Source organism: Lutjanus erythropterus, chromosome 22, assembly GCF_056507025.1.
Source record: "Lutjanus erythropterus isolate fLutEry1 chromosome 22, fLutEry1.hap2, whole genome shotgun sequence".
In the NCBI taxonomy this organism is placed as follows: Eukaryota; Metazoa; Chordata; class Actinopteri; order Lutjaniformes; family Lutjanidae; genus Lutjanus; species Lutjanus erythropterus.
In genome coordinates, this window is record NC_139338.1 from 24,219,336 (window position 1) to 24,244,528 (window position 25,193).

The 25,193-nt window shown below is 41.5% G+C and overlaps 2 protein-coding genes across 5 annotated transcripts; one reads left to right on the top strand and one right to left on the bottom strand.

Annotated features, from left to right (window-relative positions):
• Positions 1–331: 331 nt before the first annotated feature.
• Positions 332–7,732, bottom strand: klhl42 (kelch-like family, member 42). Of its 4 annotated transcripts, XR_014768997.1 has the most exons (6): positions 7,031–7,732; positions 6,091–6,596; positions 5,362–5,555; positions 3,891–4,702; positions 838–946; positions 332–764 (listed from the first exon to the last, which is right to left on the bottom strand). XR_014768997.1 is itself a non-coding variant. In XM_084711147.1 (4 exons), the coding sequence occupies exons 1-4, from the start codon at positions 7,286–7,288 to the stop codon at positions 4,248–4,250; spliced, it is 1,413 nt and encodes a 470-aa protein (XP_084567273.1). In that variant the 5' UTR covers positions 7,289–7,732; the 3' UTR covers positions 1,273–4,247. The 4 variants fall into 4 exon arrangements, 1 of the variants encoding a protein (XP_084567273.1); XR_014768996.1 differs by having other exon boundaries at positions 332–946; XR_014768995.1 differs by having other exon boundaries at positions 332–967.
• A 2,509-nt stretch (positions 7,733–10,241) lies between these two features.
• LOC146306968 (endosome/lysosome-associated apoptosis and autophagy regulator family member 2-like) lies at positions 10,242–24,758 on the top strand. Its single transcript, XM_084711162.1, has 22 exons — positions 10,242–10,579; positions 15,007–15,127; positions 15,235–15,424; positions 15,519–15,666; positions 16,500–16,589; positions 16,683–16,788; positions 16,887–17,036; positions 17,149–17,237; positions 17,929–18,109; positions 18,589–18,717; positions 19,423–19,513; positions 19,737–19,839; positions 20,046–20,183; positions 20,327–20,599; positions 20,763–20,936; positions 21,288–21,477; positions 21,564–21,660; positions 21,741–21,842; positions 22,507–22,633; positions 23,203–23,381; positions 23,628–23,790; positions 24,300–24,758. The coding sequence occupies exons 1-22, from the start codon at positions 10,472–10,474 to the stop codon at positions 24,369–24,371; spliced, it is 3,021 nt and encodes a 1,006-aa protein (XP_084567288.1). The 5' UTR covers positions 10,242–10,471; the 3' UTR covers positions 24,372–24,758.
• The last annotated feature ends 435 nt before the right edge of the window (positions 24,759–25,193 follow it).

Genomic DNA, 25,193 nt, shown 5'->3' on the forward strand with positions numbered 1-25,193 from the left:
TTATGTATGTATGTATGTAAGTATGTATGTATGTCTGTACATAAGTAAGTATGTATGTATGTTTCTCTGTATGTAAGTATGTATGTTTGTATGTATTAATGGTTTTTTGTTTCTATTTCAATGCATTTTCAAGTTCTGTAAACCACCTTGATTGCCTTGTGTATGAATGCTGCTATATAAATAAAATTGCCTTGCCTTACCAGACAGCAGAGTGACACAGCGTCTTCTGAGGATGCTCTTTCTTATGTGACGTCATCTGTTTTGGAAAATATTCAAAACCTGCTGATGAAACTATAAAAATACGCAAAAGAGAGAAATATATCAGACCATATTTGATGATTCTGGTCACATGTGGGATGGTATTTATTAGAGTTCAAAGGGAAATACTGAGTTTTTACTGAACTACATTTATGTAACAACTGCAATGACTGTTCAGTTTACTTTACCACAAGATTTTGCATTGAAAAACACACATGATCAGCTTATAAAACCCTATGTATATGACCGTTTCAACCCGTCGCTGTGATATGTCAAGAGCACTTTAACATTTATTTCTCAACATTTATTTCATGTGCAGAGGTGATCAGGAAACGGCTTAGTCTTCAGTTTTGATTCTTGGATGAACTGTTCCATGAAGCCTCCCGAGTCTTTGCCAGAGAATCACAGGACAAAAAAAAATCAGGAGGAGGCAAGTCGATCCAAAGCTTTTCTCAAATCCTACAGGGACAGCATTATGTACAGACTCAGCATGGCTCCCTGGAGGTCTGAGGAACACACACACAGATCAGTTGAGTCATTTATGTCAATCTTTTCTGGGAAGGAATGAAGCAAAGTTACCTATAGTCAGGATTCATTGTAAATCCTCTGGTGACAAGAAAGATATTGGGGGAAGATGTCTCGTGTGTGTTATTATTGGCCTGTTCTCTCGTTTGATTGAAGTTTCTCACTGAAAATTCAGAGAATAGGGCTGCAACAAACACGATACAAGTTATTTTCATTATTGATGAGTTTCTCAATTAATTGGACCATAAACTGTCAGAAAAAGGTGATCAGTGTTTCCTAAAGCCCAAGAAGACTCCAATATATTCAGGAGGAGTAAATAAACCAGAAAATATTCACATTTTAAGGGCTGAAATCAGACATTTTGCCCTTAAAGAAAAGATTCAAAACTATTAATCAATTATCAAAATAGCTGGTGATTAATTTAATAGTTGAAAACTAATTGATAAATGACTCTATGGAGACAGAATATGGAGCGGACAGCAGACAGGACCCCTGAACATCGTCTTTATTATCATGACCTAAATTTCCAAACAGTCAAACACATAATTAATGCAAAGAGAATCTGAAATCCACCAAACCAAACATTTTAATGCTGCATTTATCTACCCCAAAAACTTCAAGAAGTTTCAGGAGTAAATTTAGCTTTGAGGCTCATTTCTTCTCACATCTGCACACCCTCAATATTTAACCAAGGAACTGAAAAGTACCGTGATGGAAACAAAATCTGCTTTAAGAGAGAAAAATAAAATAAAACACAGCAGTTTTGGTCAGTTGCTGGCAATGTAACAAAGTCTTGCATTTTGTGCTTTAATTTTTTTTTTTTTTTTTTTTTTTTTTGTATCAAGTTCCTGTTAACTGAGGTTGCAGAAGGCACATGTGCGTCGTTCATTTCATGGAATTTTGCGCTTTAAGCTTTGCTTAGTGTATCTCTGGAAAATAAGACTGTGCAATTGTGCAAACGACACATTTTAAGCTCCCTCTGAGCCGCTTCTCACCCCAAACAACAACACTCAGGGAACATTTAATTCCCATAAAACTGGCAGTGTAAAACCAAAGCCATTTTCATGATTATCTGCTATGTACAGTACTTAAAGACAAGAAATGCTTTTTAAGGTTTGTAGTGAATTACGGATAAACATTTACGCCAAATGCCATATTTGGAGTGTAAACATCAAGAATACTGTGGCCCATAGATTTTTAAAAGCATGCTGTTATTTAGCCAAAGTTTGTGCCTCTCAGGTTTAGAGAGGGACGATCACGTGGCCTTATTTCAGACAAAAATATGAACGGTGGTAAACGGCGAGAGACAAATAATTTTATCATGTTTGAAGTGTGTCATGACTTACAATTGTGATGATAATTTAAAAGATCGTCTTGCAACTCAAGAAAGTCACAGTTTGTATAAGACTGTGGAAATATGTAATCCAAAATTCTACACACCAAAAAGTCATGATTCCTAATATTTTATCAAAGTAAAAGGACACTGAACTGTGTTGTAGAGAATTGAATTGAACCCACTTTGTTTTATTTTATGTGCCCTTTACAAGTAAATGTAAATTTAAGGCTTTTTCATGGAATAAAAAGGGATCAAAAGTTATTTGTCTCACGCTGTCGACTACCGTACATATTTTTCTCTGAAATAAGGTCCCATGGGGACCAGACAGACGGGGGCTTCACATCTCTGTTAGCGTCAAATTCAACAGTGGTAACCACAAGATTATCTGTAAAATAATTCCTGCTGTTCTGAAGATATTTCCACAATCACAAAAGATTCTTCTGATCATTTGGATGGAAAAATATTCTGTCTGCTGCACAATAAAAAAAAGATTTTTAACCCAATCCCCAGGTTGAGAATCTGACAGCAAACAAAGATGGCAGCCGTCACCTGGAGAGGAAACAAGAGTCACAAGATGGGAAATGAGTACAAGATCATTTCAGCTGTGCAGCAGTTGGGGAGTATTTTTTTCATCCAGATTGTTAAAGAGTTTTTAGGATCCTTGCGAAACCTTCAGAACAGCAGTTAGTGTTATGTGTTTTTTTAAACTTTCCAGGCAATTATTTCTCAAAGAAATGTTTACTGCTTTGACTGGAATGTAACTTTAATGTTACAAAGTCAATAATCGGAAATTTAAAACCCCGCTCTCGACATTATCATCACCTATAACAGTTTTGTAAGACCGGGTTGTTTGTTCCTTACGGGTGAACCAGCTGGATGATAAAATGAGACACAGGTAAACATATGCGTGATGTTTACGTTCTAAACTGGATTACTTCTTGAGTTTTGGTGACCAGCTGCAGACAGATAAAATCTGGCTTAAAAGATTACAATTTTGATGCACTGATAGTCATTTTATAATCGCATTGTAGCCCTCTAAATCGCCATCGCAAAGAGATTACCACCCCTAGTAGATGGCGGTTGAGACACCCCCAACAGGAGTACCAGTGTAGGAAGCTAAACAATGAACTGCTTTGGACAGGGTCGCCATCAGGTTAAGTGTACACTATATTTAGAGTATTTTCACTGCTTTATCTTGCCATCAGACAGTTTTTTCTGTTGAGAAACTGCTGTTATATAAGCCAAATATCACGCTCTACAAACCAACCAAACTCCATTAGCAAAAGCAGCAATTTTACCTCACAGAACACAATAGTTGCTGGTTTACCGCTGCCTCAATCAGTTAGTTTGTTTGTGTTATTGGGTGACTTTGGTGTTTTTAAAGGTTAGTGTGGATTCACCCAAATCACATAATAACACACAAAAACATAATGATCAAGGCAGCAGTAGATCAGTAACTCCAATGTTCTGCAAAGTAAAATTATTGATTTTGCCTATGGAGTTTGGTTGGTTTGGGGAGAGTGGTGTTTGGCTCATATAGTGGTGGTTTCCTGTCAGAGAAGGCTTTCTAATATTGAAGTAAAGTGGTGAAAATATTATAAATATAGTGTGCAATTAACTAATATTGATTTGACTAGAATACATTTTGCTGCTGACCCTGCCTACAGCAGTTCATTGTTTAGCTTCCTACACCAGCACTCCTGCTGCGTTTGCAAATCTGGTGCATTGACCACCATCTACTATAGGTATAACACTGACTGTGGATACATACCTCATATAACCCCGCTTTAAATAATCCGAACTATCCCTTTAATGCATGAGAGGCACAAACTGGGCCGGCTGCTCTGATGCTGCTGTTGACCTTTGGGCCGCGGCGTTTCATCACTTTCATACTTGTCATTGTAGCTGTTGTATTTGCATCCACAGCAGTATGTACAATGTAGTGCGTTTTGTTTTGGAGGCACAGAGGTCACGAGGCGTTTTCAACCTGGCAACCACACGCTGTTCCCATGATGCCACAGGAGCGCCAGTCTGTGCAACAACAAGCGAAGCCACACACTGGCCACTGTATTAATGCTGCATGGGCTCCACCATCTGTTAGTGTTCACTGAACCGTCGCTGCTCTCAGTCAGAGCAGGTTGGGGAGGTAAAGCGAGCAGAGCAGCATGTTCTGTCCCAACGCCGGGAAGCGTCTGAAGGCCTCCCAGGCGTCCGAGAAGATGTTGTACTTGAGGAAGACGCGGTGCTCCAGGCTGGTGGGCAGGCTCACGTCCCGGCTCATGATGTAGATGCCGTCGTTGTGCAGCGTGCACGTCAGGTTCAGGCCCGACTTGGACGTGTTCTCCTTCAGCTGGATCCACTCGCCCGTGGTGACGTTGTAGGACTGCACCGTCAGCACGTCCTCCGTTTGGCTGGGGCGCCGCTGCCGCCGGCCCGCCTCCAGCTCGTGGGTGTAACCGCCCACCAGGTAGATGGTGTCCTCCACCGAGAGCATCTGCTGCTTGCGGATGTGTGCTGGACAGGAGCGAAACACGGCCCAGGTGTCGGAGGTGGGGCAGTATCGGAGGACGCTCGTGTTCCTATCTGTAAAAAACACAGAGAGAACATGATAAACACAACAAACTCAGAGAACAACTAAAAGAACTTGTTTCTTTCTTACTAACATAAAGCAGCACCAAGGGTGTAAGTCTGGTTTCAGGAGTGAGGAGTGCCAAATGAAATCAGAAGTTATTCAACTAAAAAACAAAATGTTTAAGATATTTAACAAACTGAAGAAAAGTGTATAACCAGTGTGACAACAAGCATCTGGAATCTTGAATTATCACAGTACGATTGCTCACTTATAAGGAGGAAGCTGTTCAAAGACCTGCTGATAGAAAAACAAAACAATGACCCTCATCTCTGGGCATAATGTAGAGTTTTACCTGCACGCCTCCACGACATGTAACTTTAATTACCAGTAGTGTTAGATCTTGGTATAAGCATGCTTAATGGCTCACTGATGCTGATGAGATTTCCTACTTAAGCACTGAAGTTTGGCAGCAAATGTTGAGGCATTTTTCGATACTGTAAAGTAATGAAACAATTGGGTTGTTGCCATAAAGGTTTGGTAGCCAGCCCTATGCCAGACACAGACAGAGAGGGGCCATTCTTGTTTGTGTATGTGTGTAACACTGTGTTCTGATACACGGTTGACTGGAGAGCAGTTAGTATCCTGGATCCTTGAATTGTGTTACCCTTACCTCTCGCAGTGTACCCTCCCATGACGTAGATCATCCCCTGGCATTCACAGGCAGAGAACTCGGCCAGCGGGTCGGGCATCGAGGACACGCAGGTCCACCAGTCCTGTTCCGGGCTGTAACACTCCACCGTGCCCAGACACTGGCCTCCTACAGCGTACAGCTTCCCCTGCACCGCCAGCAGCTTGAAGTTGGACCTGATGGAGGAGGATGCAGTGAGTGAAAACATGACAGCATACTTGCCAACCCTCCCGATTTTCCCGGGAGACTCCCATTTATCATCGCTCTCTTGGTTTCCTCCCAGGGTCGAATTCTCCTGTATACCTCCTGATTTATGACAAAAATTTTTTTTTTTCCTTTTTCTCATCACAACCATTTCGTGTGTGTAAGCCCTAAGACTTTAAAAGGCTACCGAACAGCAAAACAGCTGCACGTTACATGAAAGAGAGCTGCTCAGGCCCTGCTAACACCTACTCCTCCTCCTCAGTGAGTGAGAAATGAGGAAAGAGATGGAGATGGCATACTCAAGAAAATTTAGACATCCTGAAAAGAGGAATTCATTTTTCTTACAGGATGTTTTAAAGGGTAGGGACACACGCTGTTCTTTGTGCTACTTAACAAACACATCCTTGGAAAAACATTCGGAAAATATTAAATTTGAGATCTCAAGGGCAGCAGGTGAAACATGACAGCAGCAGCTTGATCTATGAGAGAAATGTTCAGGTGTTTTACCTCTTCTGGTTGAGCGGAGCCACCTGGTTCCACTCGTTCCTGCAGGGGTTGTAGCAGTGCACCGCAGAGATCTCCTGACTCGTCATCCTGTATCCTCCGACGATGAACAGGTAGTTATCGAGGATGGCCGATCCGTATCCTCTCACGTTGATCATATCTGGAGGCAGGTTGTTGGCGAGCGGTTTCCAGCGCTGTTCCACCTCTCCGTACCGCAACATGGACCAGGGTTCATCCTGATCGGGCACGTCCAGGGACAGACAGGTAAAGTCTCCGATGGCCACCAAGGTGGCGGTGCCTTTCATGCGCATCTCCTTCACTTGGTCTCTGATGGCACAGGGGAGGCTGCTGAACTCCGGCCGCCTCAGCATGGGGTGATAGTAGCAGCTCATGTATTTGAGGCAAGCGTTACGCAGATCGTGAGTCCCATAGACTTCAGAGAGGCTGAACAGCTCCACGCAGTTATCCAGACGGATCTCAGAGGTGAGGAGCTTCAGGATGGAGGTGACCTGTATGTAAAGTTGTCCAACACCAATATTAATGATCATAATGATCTTTTTTTAATAAATGACCATCAATATTGTGGATAAAATAACTAAGTGGGCAAATCACAGAACAGCTAGACCAGGAAAAGACAACACTTGCGCGATATCACAATATTACAATAATGCCCTAAATATCACAATGTAAATAATATATCGATACATTACCTGACTCTGACCAGAAAAGAAAAATATTATCCGATTTTTCATGCCATGAACCTTTATTTTCCAGGGTATTAAAAAGAAGTACCCGGTGCCAAAAAAATTGGGACTCAGAGAACTCAGAGAGCTAAATAAAAACAGGGTGCAACTGATTTGAACAAAAACATTTTGCCCCACCTTGTTTTAGAATTAGGATTGTACTATCTCAGTTTAAAATTCTGGTTTGGTGACAGCCCTACCTGTAAGAACGAGGCTGTCTCGATCAGGTCCTCCAGAGTCTCGTTGACCACCTGGACCTTGGAGGTGTTGATGAACTCCAGGACCAGCTCCAGGCCGGGGACACTGAGCCCCTGCAGCTGCACCGAGTCCTCCGTGGACTCCCTCATCCCGGAGCTGTACAGGGCACGGAAATAGTCGCTCTTCTCTATCAGCTTCTTTTTATTCACCTCGTAGATTTTGTCATCCATGACGATGGCAATAATCTGATCAGATGACATGGTGAAGCTAACTTGCTAATGTTTTCTTTTCTTTTTTTTCTTTTCTCAGGCTGAGTTTTGTTTTTGTTTGCCCTTCAGTAGTCAGCCTCCTCAGCGAGTCTCCGTTTACATTTCACCGGCGAGGGAGCTCCGTGGCCGGGCTATATATGGTAATGTTCAGCCCATAGATCACCATGGAGCAACTTTCGTTAGCCGTGGAAGCTAACAGGCTAGTTACATAGAAAAGAGAACGGGTGCAGCTAGTAGGTAAACTAGCCGAAAGAGCCTTTTCCTCGGGTTATCATTCCTCGACAGTTCGATAAAAAGTCGCCCCAGCGTCTAAACACGGTGGTTAAATGGTGTCGTTTATTTTTGACATTAGCAGTAACATTTTCCATTGCATTTTATAAGCCTTTAGTGGTACCGAACCGAGCTGTCAAATTTTTTAACTGTTTTGATTCTGCACTAAACGTAATTTCCGGGTTTTACACTTCTTCGTGTGAGGATATTTTTGTAGCGCTGTTCTGTCCTGCTGCCACCTGCCGGTAGAGACTGGTGACGGTTTTGTGGCCAAGGCACACCAAAAGGCAAGAATGAATGAATGAATAAATTAATAAATAAATCTTGTATCAAACCTGTATTCATATCAGTGCAAAATAGCCTATATATCACTTTGTTGAATATTTATTTTTACTAATGCCACATAAAATTTGATTGATTTATTTAGGGTATAGAATTTGCCTCTGAGGGAAATGAGTGTGTACAAACTAATAATATTAAAATTTGAGTCATAGTGGTGAGTTACAACATATTAAAAATAGATTCAGTTTCACAAAGTTACTTTTGCTTTTTATCTCAGTATGCTTTGTATTATGAAAACATGCATTGTTTTACTGTGATTTTATAGTATTATTTATTTATTCAGTAATATTTATCAAATAAGTTATTCACTTTTGCTTGTTTCCTCTACATGTAGAATTATCCTTATATCTTTACCTAAAACTTTACCTCACAATGACTTTTGCATGTTAAAAAAAAAAGCAATACAAAATTTCTACTCTGCGTGAGTAGCTGTGAGATTGTCGTATAGGGACACTATTTCATGATTTTAATTTTAGATGTTTGTAAAATGTTACATATGCTTACACAAGGACAAAAACACACGCCCAAAGAATAGACAGAATAACAGAATAATAGAGACAAGCAGAAAACAACAGATTTTCTTTTGAAAATCATACTAAATAAAATAAATGTCGAATTGAGTGGGCAAATATTTGAAATAGTACTCCAGATTTTACTTTTACTTGTTCTTCACCAGTTTGCTTTGTCATGAATTTACTTGAACAGATTATACTTCTTATAAAGGACTTATTTGGCTTATTTTGCATATTGTAGAATCTGAATCTGTTAGAATCTGTAGAATCTGTTAAAATAGGGTCAAATTTGGTTGAAAACTTACAATATTTAAACAAATAAGTAACACATAGAGGTGTGAGTTGGAAAGGGAGTATAGGCTTTATATAGGGTTATATGTACAGCATAGTTAGACTATGTTGGTTTTATATACAAAATAAATAAGTGCAGGAATGTGCAGTACAAGTATGAAAAGTACTGAGACAGAGCAGTAACAGACCTAGAATATAATTGTCAAATGTTATCATTAACAAAATAAAAAATAAAAAAAATCCGCACCACTTTGTGTTTAATTCTCAATCTAAAATGTAAATAGCTTCCATCAGGAAACATTAAGTGGGTTTAGAAGCTTTTGTTGTAAATGTCAGAGGATGCAGTTTGAGTTTCTATCATCTTTCTGGCAGATGAACATATTTTCAGATTGTCAGTGCTCCTCTCAGGCTCCCACTCCTCTGTCAGTGCAGAGTTATAATAAGCTCAGCAGCCGGCAGGCCTGTCTCTATCTGCAGCTGTCAATCAAGATAACGTGTGTTATCACACTAGTGGCGTCAGAAGGTTTAGCTGAGAGAGAAGTAAAATCACAAATAACCAAACAGACTGAAGCGGGCGGTGGTGCCTTCAAAATAAAAGCATGGCGCTCACGATTAAAGATATTGGCTGTGATGTATTAGGCTGATAATGGTGTTTTGTTTTTGTTTTTTTCAACCTGTTCAGTCAGAGAAATTCTTATGATTTCTCTCTTGTTTGATCAATTAATGCAAAATTAATTTCACAGGTCCAAGATGGGTTATTCAAATTATTTGTTTTATCCAGCCAACGGTTTATAACTGAAATAAATTCACCATCATTCTGCATATGACTAAAGGAAATCATCACATTTTCACAATTTGTGAAGCTGGGATCAGGAATTTTTGGCATTTTCAGCTTAAAATGAATGAATGAATAAATTTATAATCAAAATAGTTTCTGAATAATTTTCAGTCAATCAGAAAAATCATTAATTAACTAGACCTTTCACCAATTATTATGATTAGACAAAAATCCATACCAGATTAATAATACTAATCAACAAAAAATATTAAACTAAGAAGAGTACGATTATAAACGACGATTTTATTAGGAATGTAACAATAGGAATATGACAATATCACAATTTAAAAAAATATTTCTACCGTACAGGACTGTAATCTACTGTGATATTACATGGCTAATTATTTTAATTCATTATTTTTGTTTGATTTGATCAAATGCTGACTGTTGCATTGTTTTTATTTTCATTAACTGCCAAAGACAATTCATTCATTCAATTTAAAATCATGGTATCATCGTAGTTCGAGTTTTTGGTTACATGCCTGCTTAAACATTATAGCATCATTCTTAAACAGTGCAAAAGACTGCAGAATAAAAAGCCTAAAAGAACAATGTTATGTAAAATAAAATGTAATAAATAAATAAAAGTAAAATAAAAGTAACAAATAGTAGTAGTAGAAATAATAATAAGAAGAAAAGAAAAAGAAGAAGAAGAAGAGTAATAATATTGTGCCGCACCTTTTCGTTCATGTCAAATCTTTGTCCATTTTACTCTAGCCACGACTTTTATTTTGAAAGCCTTGACCGGAAGTACATATTTTTCCACCGTCCGCGTTGACGGCGCTGGTGTGGGTGGAGGGTGACAGGCAGGCAGGCGCATCAATGACAGGGAAAGCAGCACACAAACAGTCACCGCTCGGCCTGTTTGATGTTTGTGGCTCCAGGCAGCGGACAGCCGGCTGTCTGTGATCCGAGCTGAGGATGCGGGAGCAGGTGCGGGCCTCCTGGTTCCCCCGCTGCCTGGTGCTCATCATCAGCGCGCACACAGCATCAGTGTCCGCAGACAGAGACCTGCGGCCGTGCGATGAGGTGAGTGCGCTTTACTGATGCTATTATTTATAGATCTCCTCATCTATCCCGGAGCTACTTCACAACACGAGAGGCCAGAATAAGGTTGTTTTTTTTAAATATTACTCACCTAGAAATACAATTGCACCTATTTTTATGCGGCAGTCAAGTGAAGAAAAACGCCATCTGTGCATAAAACAAACAACCAGATTAGATCCACAAAAATTCACAATAAAAATAACAATACTACAAGTCGTTTTTCAGCTTTATATTGGCTCATTAGTGCGAGAACACACGGTCCTCTTCACGCCGCTGATCGGCTTAAAATGCGCTTCATGTTGACCATAAACACGCTCCATAACGAGATGAAGGCTGTCTGCTGGCCTCCATCCCTCCTCCGGGCTGCCTCCTGTCGGTCAGCCGGGCCAAGATCACCCGCTGAGAGGAGGAGAGAGCCGGCCACTGCTGTCAGAGGGTTTTTATTTTTTTATTCATTTATTCATTTATTTATTTATTTAGGTTACCCTAACAGAGAAATCACAGCTCAGAGTGGATCATTTACTCTTATTGGTCTTTATTTACAGTCAGAGCTTTGGACGCAGCATCCTGGTCTTCAGGCAGTCAGTAGGATATTTTAGGATTCCGACTTACAGGAATCCTTGGGGATTCTGGTTCTGGAGCCCGGAGGCAAAGAGACAGTGTTACAGGATGTAATGAAGCCAAGCTGTCTCTCCCACAAGTCTCATCCACGTCAATCTGGTGCCAAAAGCACAGTTGATTCATTAAATTTTAAATTAACATCCACATTTTATGTCACCAGTAGGATGATTTTGACAAATACCTAGCCTATATACTTTATTTACAAAAGTTAAACAAGAAAATTGACACCACTCCTGTCCAGTAATAAGCAATGTCCAGTTATGCTATCTTAGCATAGCATAAGGCTTAGCAAAACAGACTACCTGACATGTGTTTTAATACTTTCATCTTGTATAGCTTCTATAAAGAATAAATTTGGTGTTTATTAGTGATACTGAAACTAGTATGTAGATTTTATACCTTTAGGCAATGTGAAACTAGTTATCCCCCCCTGCTTCCAGTCTTCATGTTAAGCTAAGCTAACCAAACAGATTACTAGCATAGCATTTCTACAGTTGAAGTAGCAGAAGTGAAAGAAGTACTTAGGTCTTTTACTTGAAATTATCTTTCTTTCTCTATCTATCAAATTATGTTTTCTTTTTGTTTCTATTTGTAAAGTTGAATGTGGTCAAAGTTTTCTAGCTGTCAGGTAGTTTGTTCTGTGATGGTCTGTCTGCAGATTCAGACACTTTTACACCCTGACAACTAACATTTTTTTTGTAATTTTCTTGGTGTCTTGAGTTTTTGGCATCAAACCAATAATACAAAATATCAGTTAACACCAGACCATAAATATTAATGTCCATCTTTCCTGTTTTCTCCTAAAAACCTCCAGTCCTACAATCTCCTCACTCAGAGGATGGATTGTCATGGTGCTGAATTTCATCCCCTGTCCCCCCGTCTCTCTTCCTCTCATCAGTCTCCATGACAACCAGCGTGAGTCACCCGGGAGACCAGCGAAACACATTAGCCCATGTCGTCCTTTTTATCAGCCTCCCCTCTATCCCCCCAACCGTCAACACATTAGCAGCGGCGTTAGACAGAGACAGCAGGTGAATCTCAGCGCAGGTTGCCATGTTACATGATAATGAAGTGGTTGTCCTCTCACATGCCCGTCCACAATTTGTTTGTGTGTGTTGGGGGAGGTGGGTGAAGCATGCATGGACATTTTTGTCATCGCAGAGAGGTGATTAGTCATTTTAAAGAGCTCAAGCTTATCTTTACTGCACACACACATCCTGTACTCTCTTAGAGATAAGAGTTCCCAAAAGAACCTTTCTTGGAGAAAATGTTTGCCAAGGGTTCTTTGTAAGACCCTTTTCATCCAGAGAACTTTTTTTGTCAGAAAAGGAGGATTGTTGAAACCTCTTTCGTCAAGACGTCTTTGTACCATAAAAGGGTTCTTGGTAGAACGCCCTTGATGAGCTCTAGATCTAGACCCCAAAGGCTGGGTTCTAAATAAAATCCTTAGTATATAAAAAGGTTCTTGGTAGAACCCCCTGAGTGTGTTCTGGACAAAACTTTTGGAATGCACAAGGATTCTTGGTAGAACCCCTGGGTGTGTTCTAGATCAAACCCCTGGAATTTAAAAAGGTTCTTGGTCGAACTCCTTTTGTGGGGCCTAGATCTAGAACCCCCTTTGTGTGTTCTGAATAAAAAAATGGAACATAAAAAGGTTCTTGGTAGAACCTCCCGAGTGTGTTCCTGATGCAACTCTTTGAATATAAAAAGGTTCCTGGTAGAACCCTGTCAGTGTGTTCAAGATAAAGCCCTTTGAATCTAAAATTGTTCCTGTAGAGCCCACTTCATGGGTTCTCCATAAAACCCTTGGAATCTAATAATCTAATCTGCCTGCATGCTCTGCTGCTCCGTCTGCTTCGCCTGCTCCATCTGCTCTGTCTGCTCCGCCTGTTCCGTCTGCTCCGTCTGCTCCGCCTGTTCCGCCTGCTCCGCCTGTTCCGCCTGCTCCACCTGCTCCGCCTGATCCGTCTGTTCCGTCTGTTCCGTCTGCTCCGCCTGCTCCGTCTGCTCCGTCTGCTCCGCCTGTTCCGTCTGCTCCGTCTGCTCCGCCTGTTCCGTCTGCTCCGTCTGCTCCGCTTGTTCCGTCTGCCCCGTCTGCTCTGCCTGTTCCGTCTGCTCCGCCTGTTCCGTCTGCTCCGCCTGCTCTGTCTGCTCCGTCTGCCCGGCTGAACAGCAGGTTCGGGGGAGGAGATGGAGATCAGCCAGAGCGAGGCTTTGGATTCAAAGGAAGTCGAATTAAAAGTACAAAGAAAGCTTTATTCTGACATTTTGATGTTTAAAGGTAAAATGAGTAAGACAGGAAACTGCAAAAATCAATATTAAATCTGCTTGCTGTCCTCGAGGGCTGCAACTAACCATTATTCTCATTATTGATTAATCTGTCTGTCATTTTCTCAATTAACCGATTAGCTGTTTGGTCCAGAAAATTGCAAAAAAAATGTGGGCTGGAGTTTTACTTGTTTATTCAAGGGAGTTCTAAAACTTAAAATAACATATCAGATGATAGGACATGCAGGCAGTTGGGAGGAAAAATAAAATGTGAAACCAGAAAGCCTATAATCTGTAATGTATTAGGTTAAAAAATAATAAACTGATAAAAACTCAGCACTTGTTCTGGAACACTGAACACACAGTGGATGACGACATGTCTGTCTTGTTTCTATGGAGCTTAAAAGCTCTCGTAATAAGTCGCTTTGGGCAGAATGTCCTTCTAGCTGAATGTTCAATCAGTTCAAATGATCAATATAATGTCAAACAAGCAGCGGGCCGTACAGATGACCTGCTGTCGCGCTCTTAATGGACCATTACCGTTCCAGCGGTTGGTTGCCGTGGTGATCGGGGTCAGCCACCGCTTTTAGCCGGGACACCATCCCACCCCTCCACTGTTCCCTTTTGTGTGACCAGCTTTTGTCTTCCCATGAAATCAGCTTCACGCTCGAGTCACATGTGTGCAGCGCTGCATGTGACTGAAAAACAGGAGACACTGGAGATGTAGTCTTTGTAGTGGTGAGGGTTTGATAAACAGTAATAATTATATTTTTTTTGCATATTAATGTCATAGTTGGACAGCAAAAATAAAGAACCAACAGTGTCATGCATTGTTCAGTCGGCCAATACTCTATAAAATGTCCAGTGGGGCCAAAAGCTGACAGCCTGTTAGCTTGAAAACAAACAATGCTCTGAACTGTGTACATAGCATAACTGACATAACATACTAAACCATGATCTTCTCCTATAACCCAAGTATTTTTGTCGTCTAAACCTAACCAAACCCATACTGTTTCACAACATTAGCCATGTGTTTATCATTGTTATGCTAGCAGCTCTGTGAGGCTATACTGCTCTAAATGCTAATATTAGCATGCTAACATTGATACAGTGATAATGCTAACATGCTGATGTTTAGCGGGTACAATGTTTACCATGTCCACCATCGTGTTAGCATGCTAACATTTGCTGATTAGTACTAAACTCCAAGTACACCTGAGGCTGATGGGAATGTCAGTAGTTTTTAAGGTATTTAGTTGTGAACAAAAGTACTGAATAATTAGAAACTTTGACATGAATGTGTGAACCAAATTTCATGTCCATCTGGTAGCTGTTTAAATATTTCACTCAAAACCTGAAGATTTGAGCCTCATGTTTGTATAAAATTTAATGCTGATCCATGTGATAGTTGCTGAGATATTTCAGTGCTGGACTGACTGATTTTTCCATCCATAAAAACACACACACATATATTGGATGGTGTATTGATCTTTGTATGTGTGTGTGTGTGTGTTCTGCAGACAGACTACTACTACCAGTACACAGAGTGTGACAGCACAGGGTCAAGATGGAGGGTCGCCATCCCTCTCAGTCCGGGCTCCTGCTCCAACCTTCCACCTCCGACCAGAGGAACAGACTGCTGTAAGTCCTGCCAGCGTGTGTGTGTGTGTGTGTGCGTGTTCATATCTGTATGTGTGTGTGTGTGTGTGTGTGTATTCACATATCAATATCACCCTCATTTTTCACAGCTTTCTCCTGTCCGGCCGGGAAGTATTTAGAGATGACCACGCAGCAGTGCACACCGTGTGCGGCCGGCTCCTATTCGCTGGGCAGCGGGCTTCGTTTTGACCAATGGGACGCCATTCCTGCAGGCTTCACCAGCCTGGCCAGCTTCCTGGACCCCGGACCAAATGGAGAGGACATTCAGGCCTGTAACAGGTGATACAGACACCTATACTACACTACAAAATACAGTATACAGCCATTGTTCTTTTTTTCTTGTTTTGCTGAGTGTGTTTTGTCCGTGTTGCAGCTCATCATGGATGCCACAGGGTGTGTATCTGGAGTCCAACCGCGACGAGTGTACAGTGTCTCTGGTTTACGCCGTCCACCTGGAGAAACAGGGCAACGTCTCTTTCACGTACCAGTACCCCGACAACAACATCTTCTTTGAGTTCTATGTAAGCAAATCTAACTGCCAGGGATGCCCGATAAATATTGGGAATGATACATTATAATTTATGTTATTATTTATTATTCCAATAATTAGATTATTATGTTTTTTATATACTGGATAAACTAAATTTGAGGAGTTAGAACTGTTCTGTGTTTTTGTTGTAACAGTGATGTCAGTTAGATTTGGATCAGTCAGAGCTATGGAATATTAAATTATCCATCTTTGCTCTCTACATTTTAACATTTCTTACCCTCAGATGTGCATAAACTACAGGTTATGTGAACTTCTTTTTAAAATACAAAAGTGCGAAACTGTTGGTTATCTTATTTGTATCGGCCATCTCTACTTTTATGCCACAGAGATCATCCCAGATTTTCCTTATCGGTCTGTAAAAGAAGAGTTTTCGGGTGCATTGATTATCTAAATGCTAATTCAAAAAACTTTTTCATTTTAAAATAAACAATGAATTTGAAAAATAAATTGTTGAAATTTTGGCAAATACGCTGATACTACTCCTCATGTCTGGCAGCTAAATATTAAGCTATAGCCAGCAGTTGGTAAGATAGCTTAGCTTATCTTAGCATAAAGCTAACAGAATCTGTCTACCGGCACCTCTAAAGCTGACTAATTTAAACATAATATTTTTTTGTTTGATTCGTACAAAATAATAGTGACACTACGTATTAGCTCAAAATGTCCTCAATCTGCAGTTTGTCCAAAACTCCTGTTGTCCTCTATGTGTACCCCAGTTTATAGTGATTAATTAGTGGAGCAGCAGCTGTTGTTTGAGACAGTATTTTGAGGCTAATAGCTGTTTCTATGTCAACACATGTTCAGGTCCAGAATGAACAGTGTCAGGAAATGGCCCAGACTGATGATCAGAAGTGGATTAAAGTCACCAACAATGGAGAATGGGACACGCACACAGTGAGTATCTGGTCCTGCTTTTGTTGGTAGGGACAGCGCTATGTTCTGTGTGTGTGCGTGTTTCACTGTGTGCGTGTTCTTCTTTGTTTTTAGGTGAGTCTGAAGTCTGGTACTAACATCCTGTACTGGAGAACCACTGGCATCCTGGTGGGAGGGAAGATGGTCAAACCTGTGCTGCTCAAGAACATCCAAATAGAAGGTAAATTAAAGAACATTATAAATTACTCTCTGGACCAGGATTTAATTTGATTAAAAGGGTAAAGGATGACTTTTCTGTGCATGTTTTTGTCAACACAGGTGTGGCGTACACATCAGAGTGTTTTCCGTGTCGGCCCGGTTGGTTCAGCGCGGCTCCTGGCTCCTCGTCCTGTGAGCCCTGTCCCAGCAACACCTTCTCCATAAAGGACGCGTCCTCCTGCACACCCTGTCCTGAACACCACTACTCACGTATGTTCACACACTGAACTACTAAAGTAAACCTGCTTCTGATCACAGTGTAGTTGTGCGTGTTTGTTCTTCATCATCATCACCTCTGCGTCTCCTGACTCTTCTCTCTCAGATGAGGGATGGGCGGAGTGTAAGGTGAGGCCGCCGTGCTCAGAGAAGGATTACTTCCAGATCCACACGGCCTGCGACAGCGAGGGGAAGGTCAGCGGCGTCCATGCGTTTCACATTTCACATCCTCACCTTCTGACTGCACAAGGACAGACACACTGAGTTACAAACACATCCTCTTTCTCATGGGATGTATACATGTAAACACAATTTAACAGAGAGTTATATTGTAGCATTTGGTAAGTTGTTGAAGATTGGTTGACAATTAAGTTGTTTTTAATTCAACTTTTACAGTTTACTTACCCAAAAAAGCTAAATAAACCATTTAATACATGATCATCAAGGAAATTCCCCTTTATCTTTTATTTGGTCTAATATTTACACTGAACAAAAGAACATATGATGAATAGTTCTCTGCTTATGGCTTATAAACAGCGTGGAGGTTTTGTCAGCTGTCTCAGGTCATTGTATTAGAAACCAGACTTACACAATGTGATGACAAAGCAAATGATGAAGAGCTTAGTGAGCGCTTTGCATGTCATCTGATCCTGAATCAACTTCCTAGGCACTCATTCATGACTTTCACCTGTTTGGATTCACGTCTCTGAAAGTGCTGAGTAAGAGTGATGACTGGCAAAAAAACAGAAAATAAATGCATTTCTCTATTTTAAGCGTTGCATTTTTTTTAAATTTGAGCAACATGTAGCTCTTCTGTTATAGTAAAATGCGCACAGAACTTTTCCCAGCCCTGATTTGAACCTCTGTGTGTTTCTGTCGGATACAGACGCAGGTGTTGTATCGTTGGGTCGAGCCAAAAATCTGCGTGGAGAACGTCACGGGGGCCGTGAAGCTGCCTGCAACAGGTGAGAGGGAGCCCTGCCCTCCCTGCAACCCCGGCTACTACAACAGCAACGACTCCACCTGTTTGCCCTGCCCACCTGGAACCCACTCAGACGGCACCTTCGGTAAACCTGCCCACACCTGTCCACACCTGGCGTGTTTTGTTACCAAAGCTCCAGTGCTGTGTTCATATAATTGGAGCTTTTCAATCTGGATTCATCTAAGAGAAGTCAACTAAACAACTTGCTGTCAAAACATATTTACAGCACCAAACACTCTATTCAAAGTCTGGACTTCCTGTCACACTCCCTCCCAGTACTGATTCAATCTGTTGTAATAAAATTCTCCAAAAACCTGCTCCATCTGGTCACATAATGTTCTTATCTGGCTGTCATTCTGAATAAAATTTGTTTAAAAGAAGCGACCCAGCTGGTTAGTCCGCCCCTGAAACGATGGTTCTTGTGCAAACGCAAATGGAAAATGGAGGAGGAAAATGTCATTGTTGTATCTAAATGAAGCTTTTGTTTGTGTGTGTGTGTGTGTGTGTGTGTGTGTGTGTGTGTGTGTGTGTGTGTGTGTGTGTGTGTGTGTGTGTGTGTGCCAGCGTGCACTGAGTGCCCTGCAGGTACAGAACCAGTGTTAGGTTACGAGTACAAATGGTGGAACGTGCTGCCCTCCAACATGAAGACGTCCTGTTTCAACGTGGGAAACAGCAAATGTGACGACATGAATGGTGAGCATGATAACAACAACTCAACTATCTAACTAACTACCAGTCATCTACCTACTAACTAAGTAACTAATTACCAACTGCTAACTACCAACTATAAACCCACAAATGAACTAAGAAATACCTACCATCTACCTACAAAGTAACTAATTTCTACCTACTGTATTCTAACTAACTAACTAACTAACTAACCAACTACTAACTAAAAAAACAACCTCAACTACCTACTATCTACCTATTAAGTAACCAGTAATTATTTACCAACTACCTATGGGCCAGTAAGTAATTGACTACTAATTAATTAGCTACTAATTCATACTAACTACCTAACTAACTATTAGCTACATAATATCAACATACTAAGTAACAACTAACTACTAACCTGCTGTCTACTTACTAACTAACTACTAGCTACCAATTACCTACCTACTGACTTCAGTTCAGTCACATCACACATCTTCATCAGCAAATTAAGTTGTCAAGGAAATGTATGTTTGAATTTCCTCTAAAACTTCCTTTTCTGCTGATGAAGACCATGTTGTGTGATCAAAAGCTCCAGAACTAATTTGCTTTCTCAACCTAAAGTCTGTCCATCTGAAATCACCTGTCACAGATACACACCTGTTTAACATCAGCAACATATATGCAGCGATGTGTGATCCCGGATGAATGAGGTGTGACGTGAGCATCATGTCTGTTGTTTATCAGGATGGGAGGTTGCAGGAGACCACATTCGCAGCGGAGCAGGAAGTTCAGATAACGACTATCTCATCCTCACCCTGCACGTGCCGGGCTTCAAGTAAGTATGTGTGCTGTCGTGGTGGCCGTGTCTGAAGATTTTGATTTATCTGTCCAAGTTTGAACCCCACAGAAGGAGAAAATCAATAAATCTTAACAGCAATAAATTAGGGTTTGTAGGACGTATGTAGTCGCCTGATAAAATCCAACTTTAAGAATATTTGAAGGATAATTTCATAACTGTGTCATCTAACTCTCTGCCTGTGATTGTGTTTGTGTGGCAGGGTCCCAGCCTCACTGTCAGGGATGACCGGTAGTGAGTTTGGCCAGATAACCTTTGTGTTTGAGACCATCTGCTCTGCCGACTGTGAGCTCTACTTCATGATGGTGTGTGCTCGACTCTGTGTGTGTGTGTGTGTGTGTATTTGGTGCAGCAGATGATAGTAATTAGGCGACTAATTTTACCATCCAGCCAGAGGAATCATGTTCGTCTCCAGCTGTGGTCCAGCTTATTACAGTATTATGAGTATTGTTGTGCAGTAATCCAGCCTGTATTTTCCCTTCTAACTGTTTAACTGTGACGCCCCCTGCAGGATGTGAACAGTAAGAGCACCACAGTGGTGGAGTCCTGGGAGGGCAGTAAGGAGAAACAGTCGTACTCACACAGCATGACCAGGAACGCCTCTGTCACATACACATGGGCCTTCCAGAGGACGAACCACGCTCTGGACGTAAGTGGACACAAAATAAATAACTTATTCCCTATATTTTAACTGAAAGACCTTAAAAATGTGATGTTAAATGCACTTTCATTAAATATCGAGAGCATATTTACACCTCACCTTATGTTTCTACCTTTGTCCTTTGTGTGTAGATGCGTCGTTATGTCAGTGACATGGTGAAGGTGTACTCCATCAGCGTGACCAACGTCCTGGACGGGTTGGCGTCAGCATGTCGGGCCTGCGCGCTCGTACCCCAGAACTCGCAGCGGGCCGGCTCCTCCTGCGTTCCCTGCCCTGCCGGTTTCTTCATCGACAGAGAAACGAACCGATGCCAGGAGTGCCCGCCAAACACACACCTGGCGGGGCGCCACACCTACGGCCAGGACGCATGTGTCGCCTGTGGGCCTGGAAGTATCAGCAACAAGGTAGAGAGACCTTTAGTTTTGCTAGCGATTACCAAGCAGTTAGTATTGTTACCTAACACTATTGTTAGCTACTGTTAGCTTAAACCTCTGTTAGCTACCATTAGCTACTACTACAGCTACTATGTGAACAGTACTACAGTTCACGTGTTCCCTTGTCTTTCAGGAACACTCTCGGTGCTTCAGCGACTGTTCCTTCACCCACACAGAGAACAACCGCACGCTGACCTTTGACCTCAGTCCTCTGAGCGACGTGGCATCACTGACCATCGGGCCGAGTTTCACCTCTAAAGGCACAAAGTACCTTCACCTGTTCAACATCAGCCTGTGCGGCCATGAGGTAAATCATACATACTTTATATCATTTTTTGCCCTGAAAGCCAAACAGGAAGCAAAATTAAGACAAAATGAAGGTAAGATTAAGATAAAGTTAAACAAAAAGACAAATGGATGTAAAAACAAGACAAAAAATGTCAAGAAATACAGCCAAAATATTGTGCAGTGTGGCTGTATTTCCACCAGACTTCATTAAATATCTCAGCTAAAACACAAATAAAAAGAAACCACAGTTTTTCACATATAGGCTTGTCACCACTGTGTGATTAAATGATAAAAAAGCTGCAGGGTAACATCAAGCGTAACCATAGCAACTGACAGATCATTTTCATGCTCTTTGCATGCGTTGCTGCAGGGGAGGAGAGCTGCTGTCTGCACGGATAACGTCACCGACGTGTCCAGCAAGGACGACCGCAGCGACTCGGCTCAGTTTGTCAACTCCGTGGACAGCTTCATCTGTCAGTCGACCATCATCCCGGCAGATGGGCGGGGCTTCAGGATGGCCATTTCCTCGCAGTCCATCAGCCTCGCAGACATTTTCATCGGTATGAAGCTTGTTAAATGTCAGTATGTGGCTTTTCATGACAATTAGCTGATGATGCGTTTTATCTTTATCCGTGGTTCTCTCCAGGAGCGACAGTCGACACCGTCCTGGACGGCGTCAATGCCAGGCCAGATCTTTTTCCTGAAAACTCAAAGAATGTTCCAGACATCAACTTCTTCTACAGGTACAGAATAAAAGACAGACAAGGTGCGTGTATGTGTGATGTTGTGTTTAAGTCCTAACTGTGTCCTTATTTTCCTTCAGGTCACTGCAGGCGACGGCCTCGTGTGATCAGGGTCGCAGTTCAGTCATCACTGTTCGCTGTAACCCCGAGAAGTCTGAACGAGGAGAGCTCTCTGTGCCCAGGTGGGTGATAATATACTCAATGTATGAGGCTGTGTATTTTGCACATACACAGTATTTACTTGCTAACCCTCCCAATTTTCCCAGTAGGCTCACCTTTATAATTGCCTTCTATTTCCTCCCAGGATCAAAATTCTCGTGTATTTCTCCTGATTTTTGACACATTTTCACACCTTTTCATTATCACAACCTGTTTCTGACACTGTACTGTGTGTTTAAGCCCCTTAAAACTACTACTACTACTACTTAAGTCTACTGTTTCCACCCATAACACAATACACCTTCCTTAAATCAAACTTGGTTGGGCATGCATTTTGTAAATATTCCTTTATCTGATTGCAAATTAGAAACCATGACCCCGACCATGGCTCTGAAGTATCAGCAGCATGTCTCTGCTGTGTTTTGATAAATCCATGGTGCTGTCCGTGGTGCTGAAGCAGCAGACAGAATTGTAATTGTGACTTTTCCCGAGTCTCCCCCTTCTGTCAGTTTCATCTTGGAAAAAGAGTCATTCGCTCGTCCTGGAAGAATGAAACAAACTGTTACAAATGAACAAAACACTCACTGAAAATACTATGCTATAATACCAGAACATAAGAAAAGGGGTTTATGTAAGAAAATTAAATGAAAACAAAATCTATGAGATGATCTCTGTGTGTTTGTGCAGCTCCTGTCCTGCAGGAACATGTGACGGATGCACGTTTCACTTCTTGTGGGAGAGCGCCAACGCCTGTCCACGCTGCTCCGAGGATGACTACCATCAGATAGAGGGAGCATGCAAGGGAGGCGTCCAGGTAACACACACTCCTCTTACTACCCCGCTTGTATTATTTCTGTAACATCACCCTAATCTAAAAGTTATCCAACTCCAGCGGTGGACTCGCTGGCTCTAGGTGCAGCTTTTTGTGTGTTTTTGCGGGTTTTGTGGCCAAAGTAGGTTCTCCTACACACTTGGAAGGGAGGAGTAATGTGACGTACTTTGAATCTGCAACCTTACCACTAGATTTCACTAAATCCTACACACTGGTCCTTTGATGGTACAACCTGACAAATAAAACAAAACAAAACTGCATGATTGAAATAAAATAATACAAAATACAACAAATCATTTGCAGAGTTGGTCTTTCATGTTTTAAAACTTGACAAAGACTGATATATGTTAGGACTGAAACTAAACTGACTCTTAATCCTAAATCCAAATTGCACCTTTGCATTCTTCATGCGACTAATCTCAGGAATAAAACAAAATGCACACACTTCATCATAAATCTGTCTGATCTATCATTTGATTTATGAAGCTAAATCTCTGCTTGAACAATATAAATATGTAAATTCTCTATCTGTCACCCTCCACCCTCTCTAGGAAACTCTGTATGTGTGGAACGAGCCAAAGCTGTGCACCAAAGGTGTATCGCTGCCTCCCAGGAGCTCCTCTCCCTGCGAGGCCATCGCTCTGTGGCTGAAGGTCGGCGTCGGCGGCGGAGCCTTCGTGGCCGTGCTGCTCATCTCTCTCACCTGCTATTTCTGGAAGAAAAACAAGAGGTTAGAGGCACCTGCCAATCAGACACTACCACCAGTCTTAGACCGGGTCAACATACTCATTAAGATCACAGTGTGTGTGTTATTTAAAGGTGGAGATGTCAGCAGCTGTTTGTCAGCTTTAACAGCTTTTCATATACACATACATACATAATATTGTACTAGTGCTCACCTCCAGCACGCCGGATGTTATTTCTGCCTAGTAATGTGTTGTCTCATGGTGACGGTGTCCCTGTGGTCTGTGGTCAGGCTGGAGTACAAGTACTCTCGCCTGGTGATGTCTGCCAACAAGGAGTGTGAGCTGCCAGCTGCAGACAGCTGTGCCCTGGCTGAAGGGGAGGAACCCGACGACGACGTGGTCTACACCCAGAAACCCTCCCTGCTGGGGAAACTCCGGGCCATCGCCAACAAAGTATGAGTTTGACTTATTTTACACTTCATTTACGAAGGTTGACAGAAGACCAGTACACTGGAAAAAAAAATAAAAAATTAACAAGTCATTTAAGCCAAATTTCCACTGCAGGAAGTTTCCACAAGGACTGGGAACCTTTGGAGAAATTCTGTGTGTTTCCACCTGCAGGGACCGGCTTCTTAATTAATTTCCCAGGACATTATTTTAGCCCCTAAAAAGATTTTTTGTCAAAATCGTTCAGCCCTACTTCATGGGTCTTTAGACCGTGGTGGAAATACAGGCCAAAGGAACCCTTTAGTTCCTTGAAAGGTAGTTCCAGGGACTAAAAGTTCAGGGTACTTTGGGTAGAAACATGGATACAGACTCAATTCGGGGTGGGCGATACCACAAAATTTGGTTCCGATCTGATACCAAGTAATTTAAGGCCAGAATCGCCTATATTGATATCGAAAACTGTACATTTTGTAACAGATTTACCAAATAACATCTGTAATATCTGTATGTTTCAGCACGAGGATGGAGAGAGCAGTGAGTCTGTGCAGCTGAACTCCTCCCAGTCTGATCGATGGGCGCTGGGATAAACAGACACCAACAGACAGAGAGAAGAGAGAGTTAAATGATGGAGGAACAGTCCGTCAGTGACAGACTCACTGGCCTCCTCCTTGTGTGTCCTTTGCCCCCCTGTGTCATTGTCTGGGGGGGGCCACCACTACAGACCCCCAGTTTTCACTGGAAAACGGTTGCCACTTGGATGCTGGCAAACACTGGACAAAGGCTTTTTAGAAAACACTGGAAAAACACACAGCTGCTTTAATGCCAGAGAGGCTCCAGGGAGGCAACTGAAAGAGAAACCTGCTTTTAATGTTTTTGTATGTTTTGTATTTTTATTTGGTATTTTCTGTTCAGAGTCATGTATTTATATCAATGTTATAATGATGAACCTTTATTAAAGTCCTATTTGACTTTGGAATCTCTGTGTTTGGATGTTTATAGAGTTCATTTACAGTAAAAGTCATGTGTGTCAGGATCCATTATTTATTTTCTTGGGCTTTAATGTCATTCTATAGCTTCCCAAAAATGTCTCTTATGTATTCAAATCAAAGTCTGGTTGAAGTATGAATGTTTTACCACCAAAATGTTATTTTCCTAAGCCCTTCTAAAAATGTTTACCCACGAGTCCTGATTCAGGTTTCTGCATGATGCTGTACTTTTGGATTACTTCAAAATAAAACATTGAAGAAATTGCTCCTTATACTAAAAAACAATGCAGCCGTCAAAATTTTTGTTACGTAAATATTTTTGTCTTTTTTTAAACATCTCAAAACATTTTCAATACTAATACATTTCCTGAGTTAATATTGGTTATTGCGAAAAATATGACATATTTTTAAGATGTAATCAAA

Excerpts from the sequence above, each read along its gene's own strand:
- klhl42 (XM_084711147.1), bottom strand. The coding sequence starts at position 7,288 with ATGTCATCTGATCAGATTATTGCCATCGTCATGGATGACAAAATCTAC. Across the intron at positions 6,597-7,030 it reads AGACAGCCTCGTTCTTACAG|GTCACCTCCATCCTGAAGCT; the intron begins GTAGGGCTGTCA and ends CTTTACATACAG. Across the intron at positions 4,703-5,361 it reads GGGAGGGTACACTGCGAGAG|ATAGGAACACGAGCGTCCTC; the intron begins GTAAGGGTAACA and ends TGTTTTTTACAG.
- LOC146306968 (XM_084711162.1), top strand. The coding sequence starts at position 10,472 with ATGCGGGAGCAGGTGCGGGCCTCCTGGTTCCCCCGCTGCCTGGTGCTC. Across the intron at positions 16,590-16,682 it reads GAGAATGGGACACGCACACA|GTGAGTCTGAAGTCTGGTAC; the intron begins GTGAGTATCTGG and ends CTTTGTTTTTAG. Across the intron at positions 21,661-21,740 it reads GACATCAACTTCTTCTACAG|GTCACTGCAGGCGACGGCCT; the intron begins GTACAGAATAAA and ends ATTTTCCTTCAG.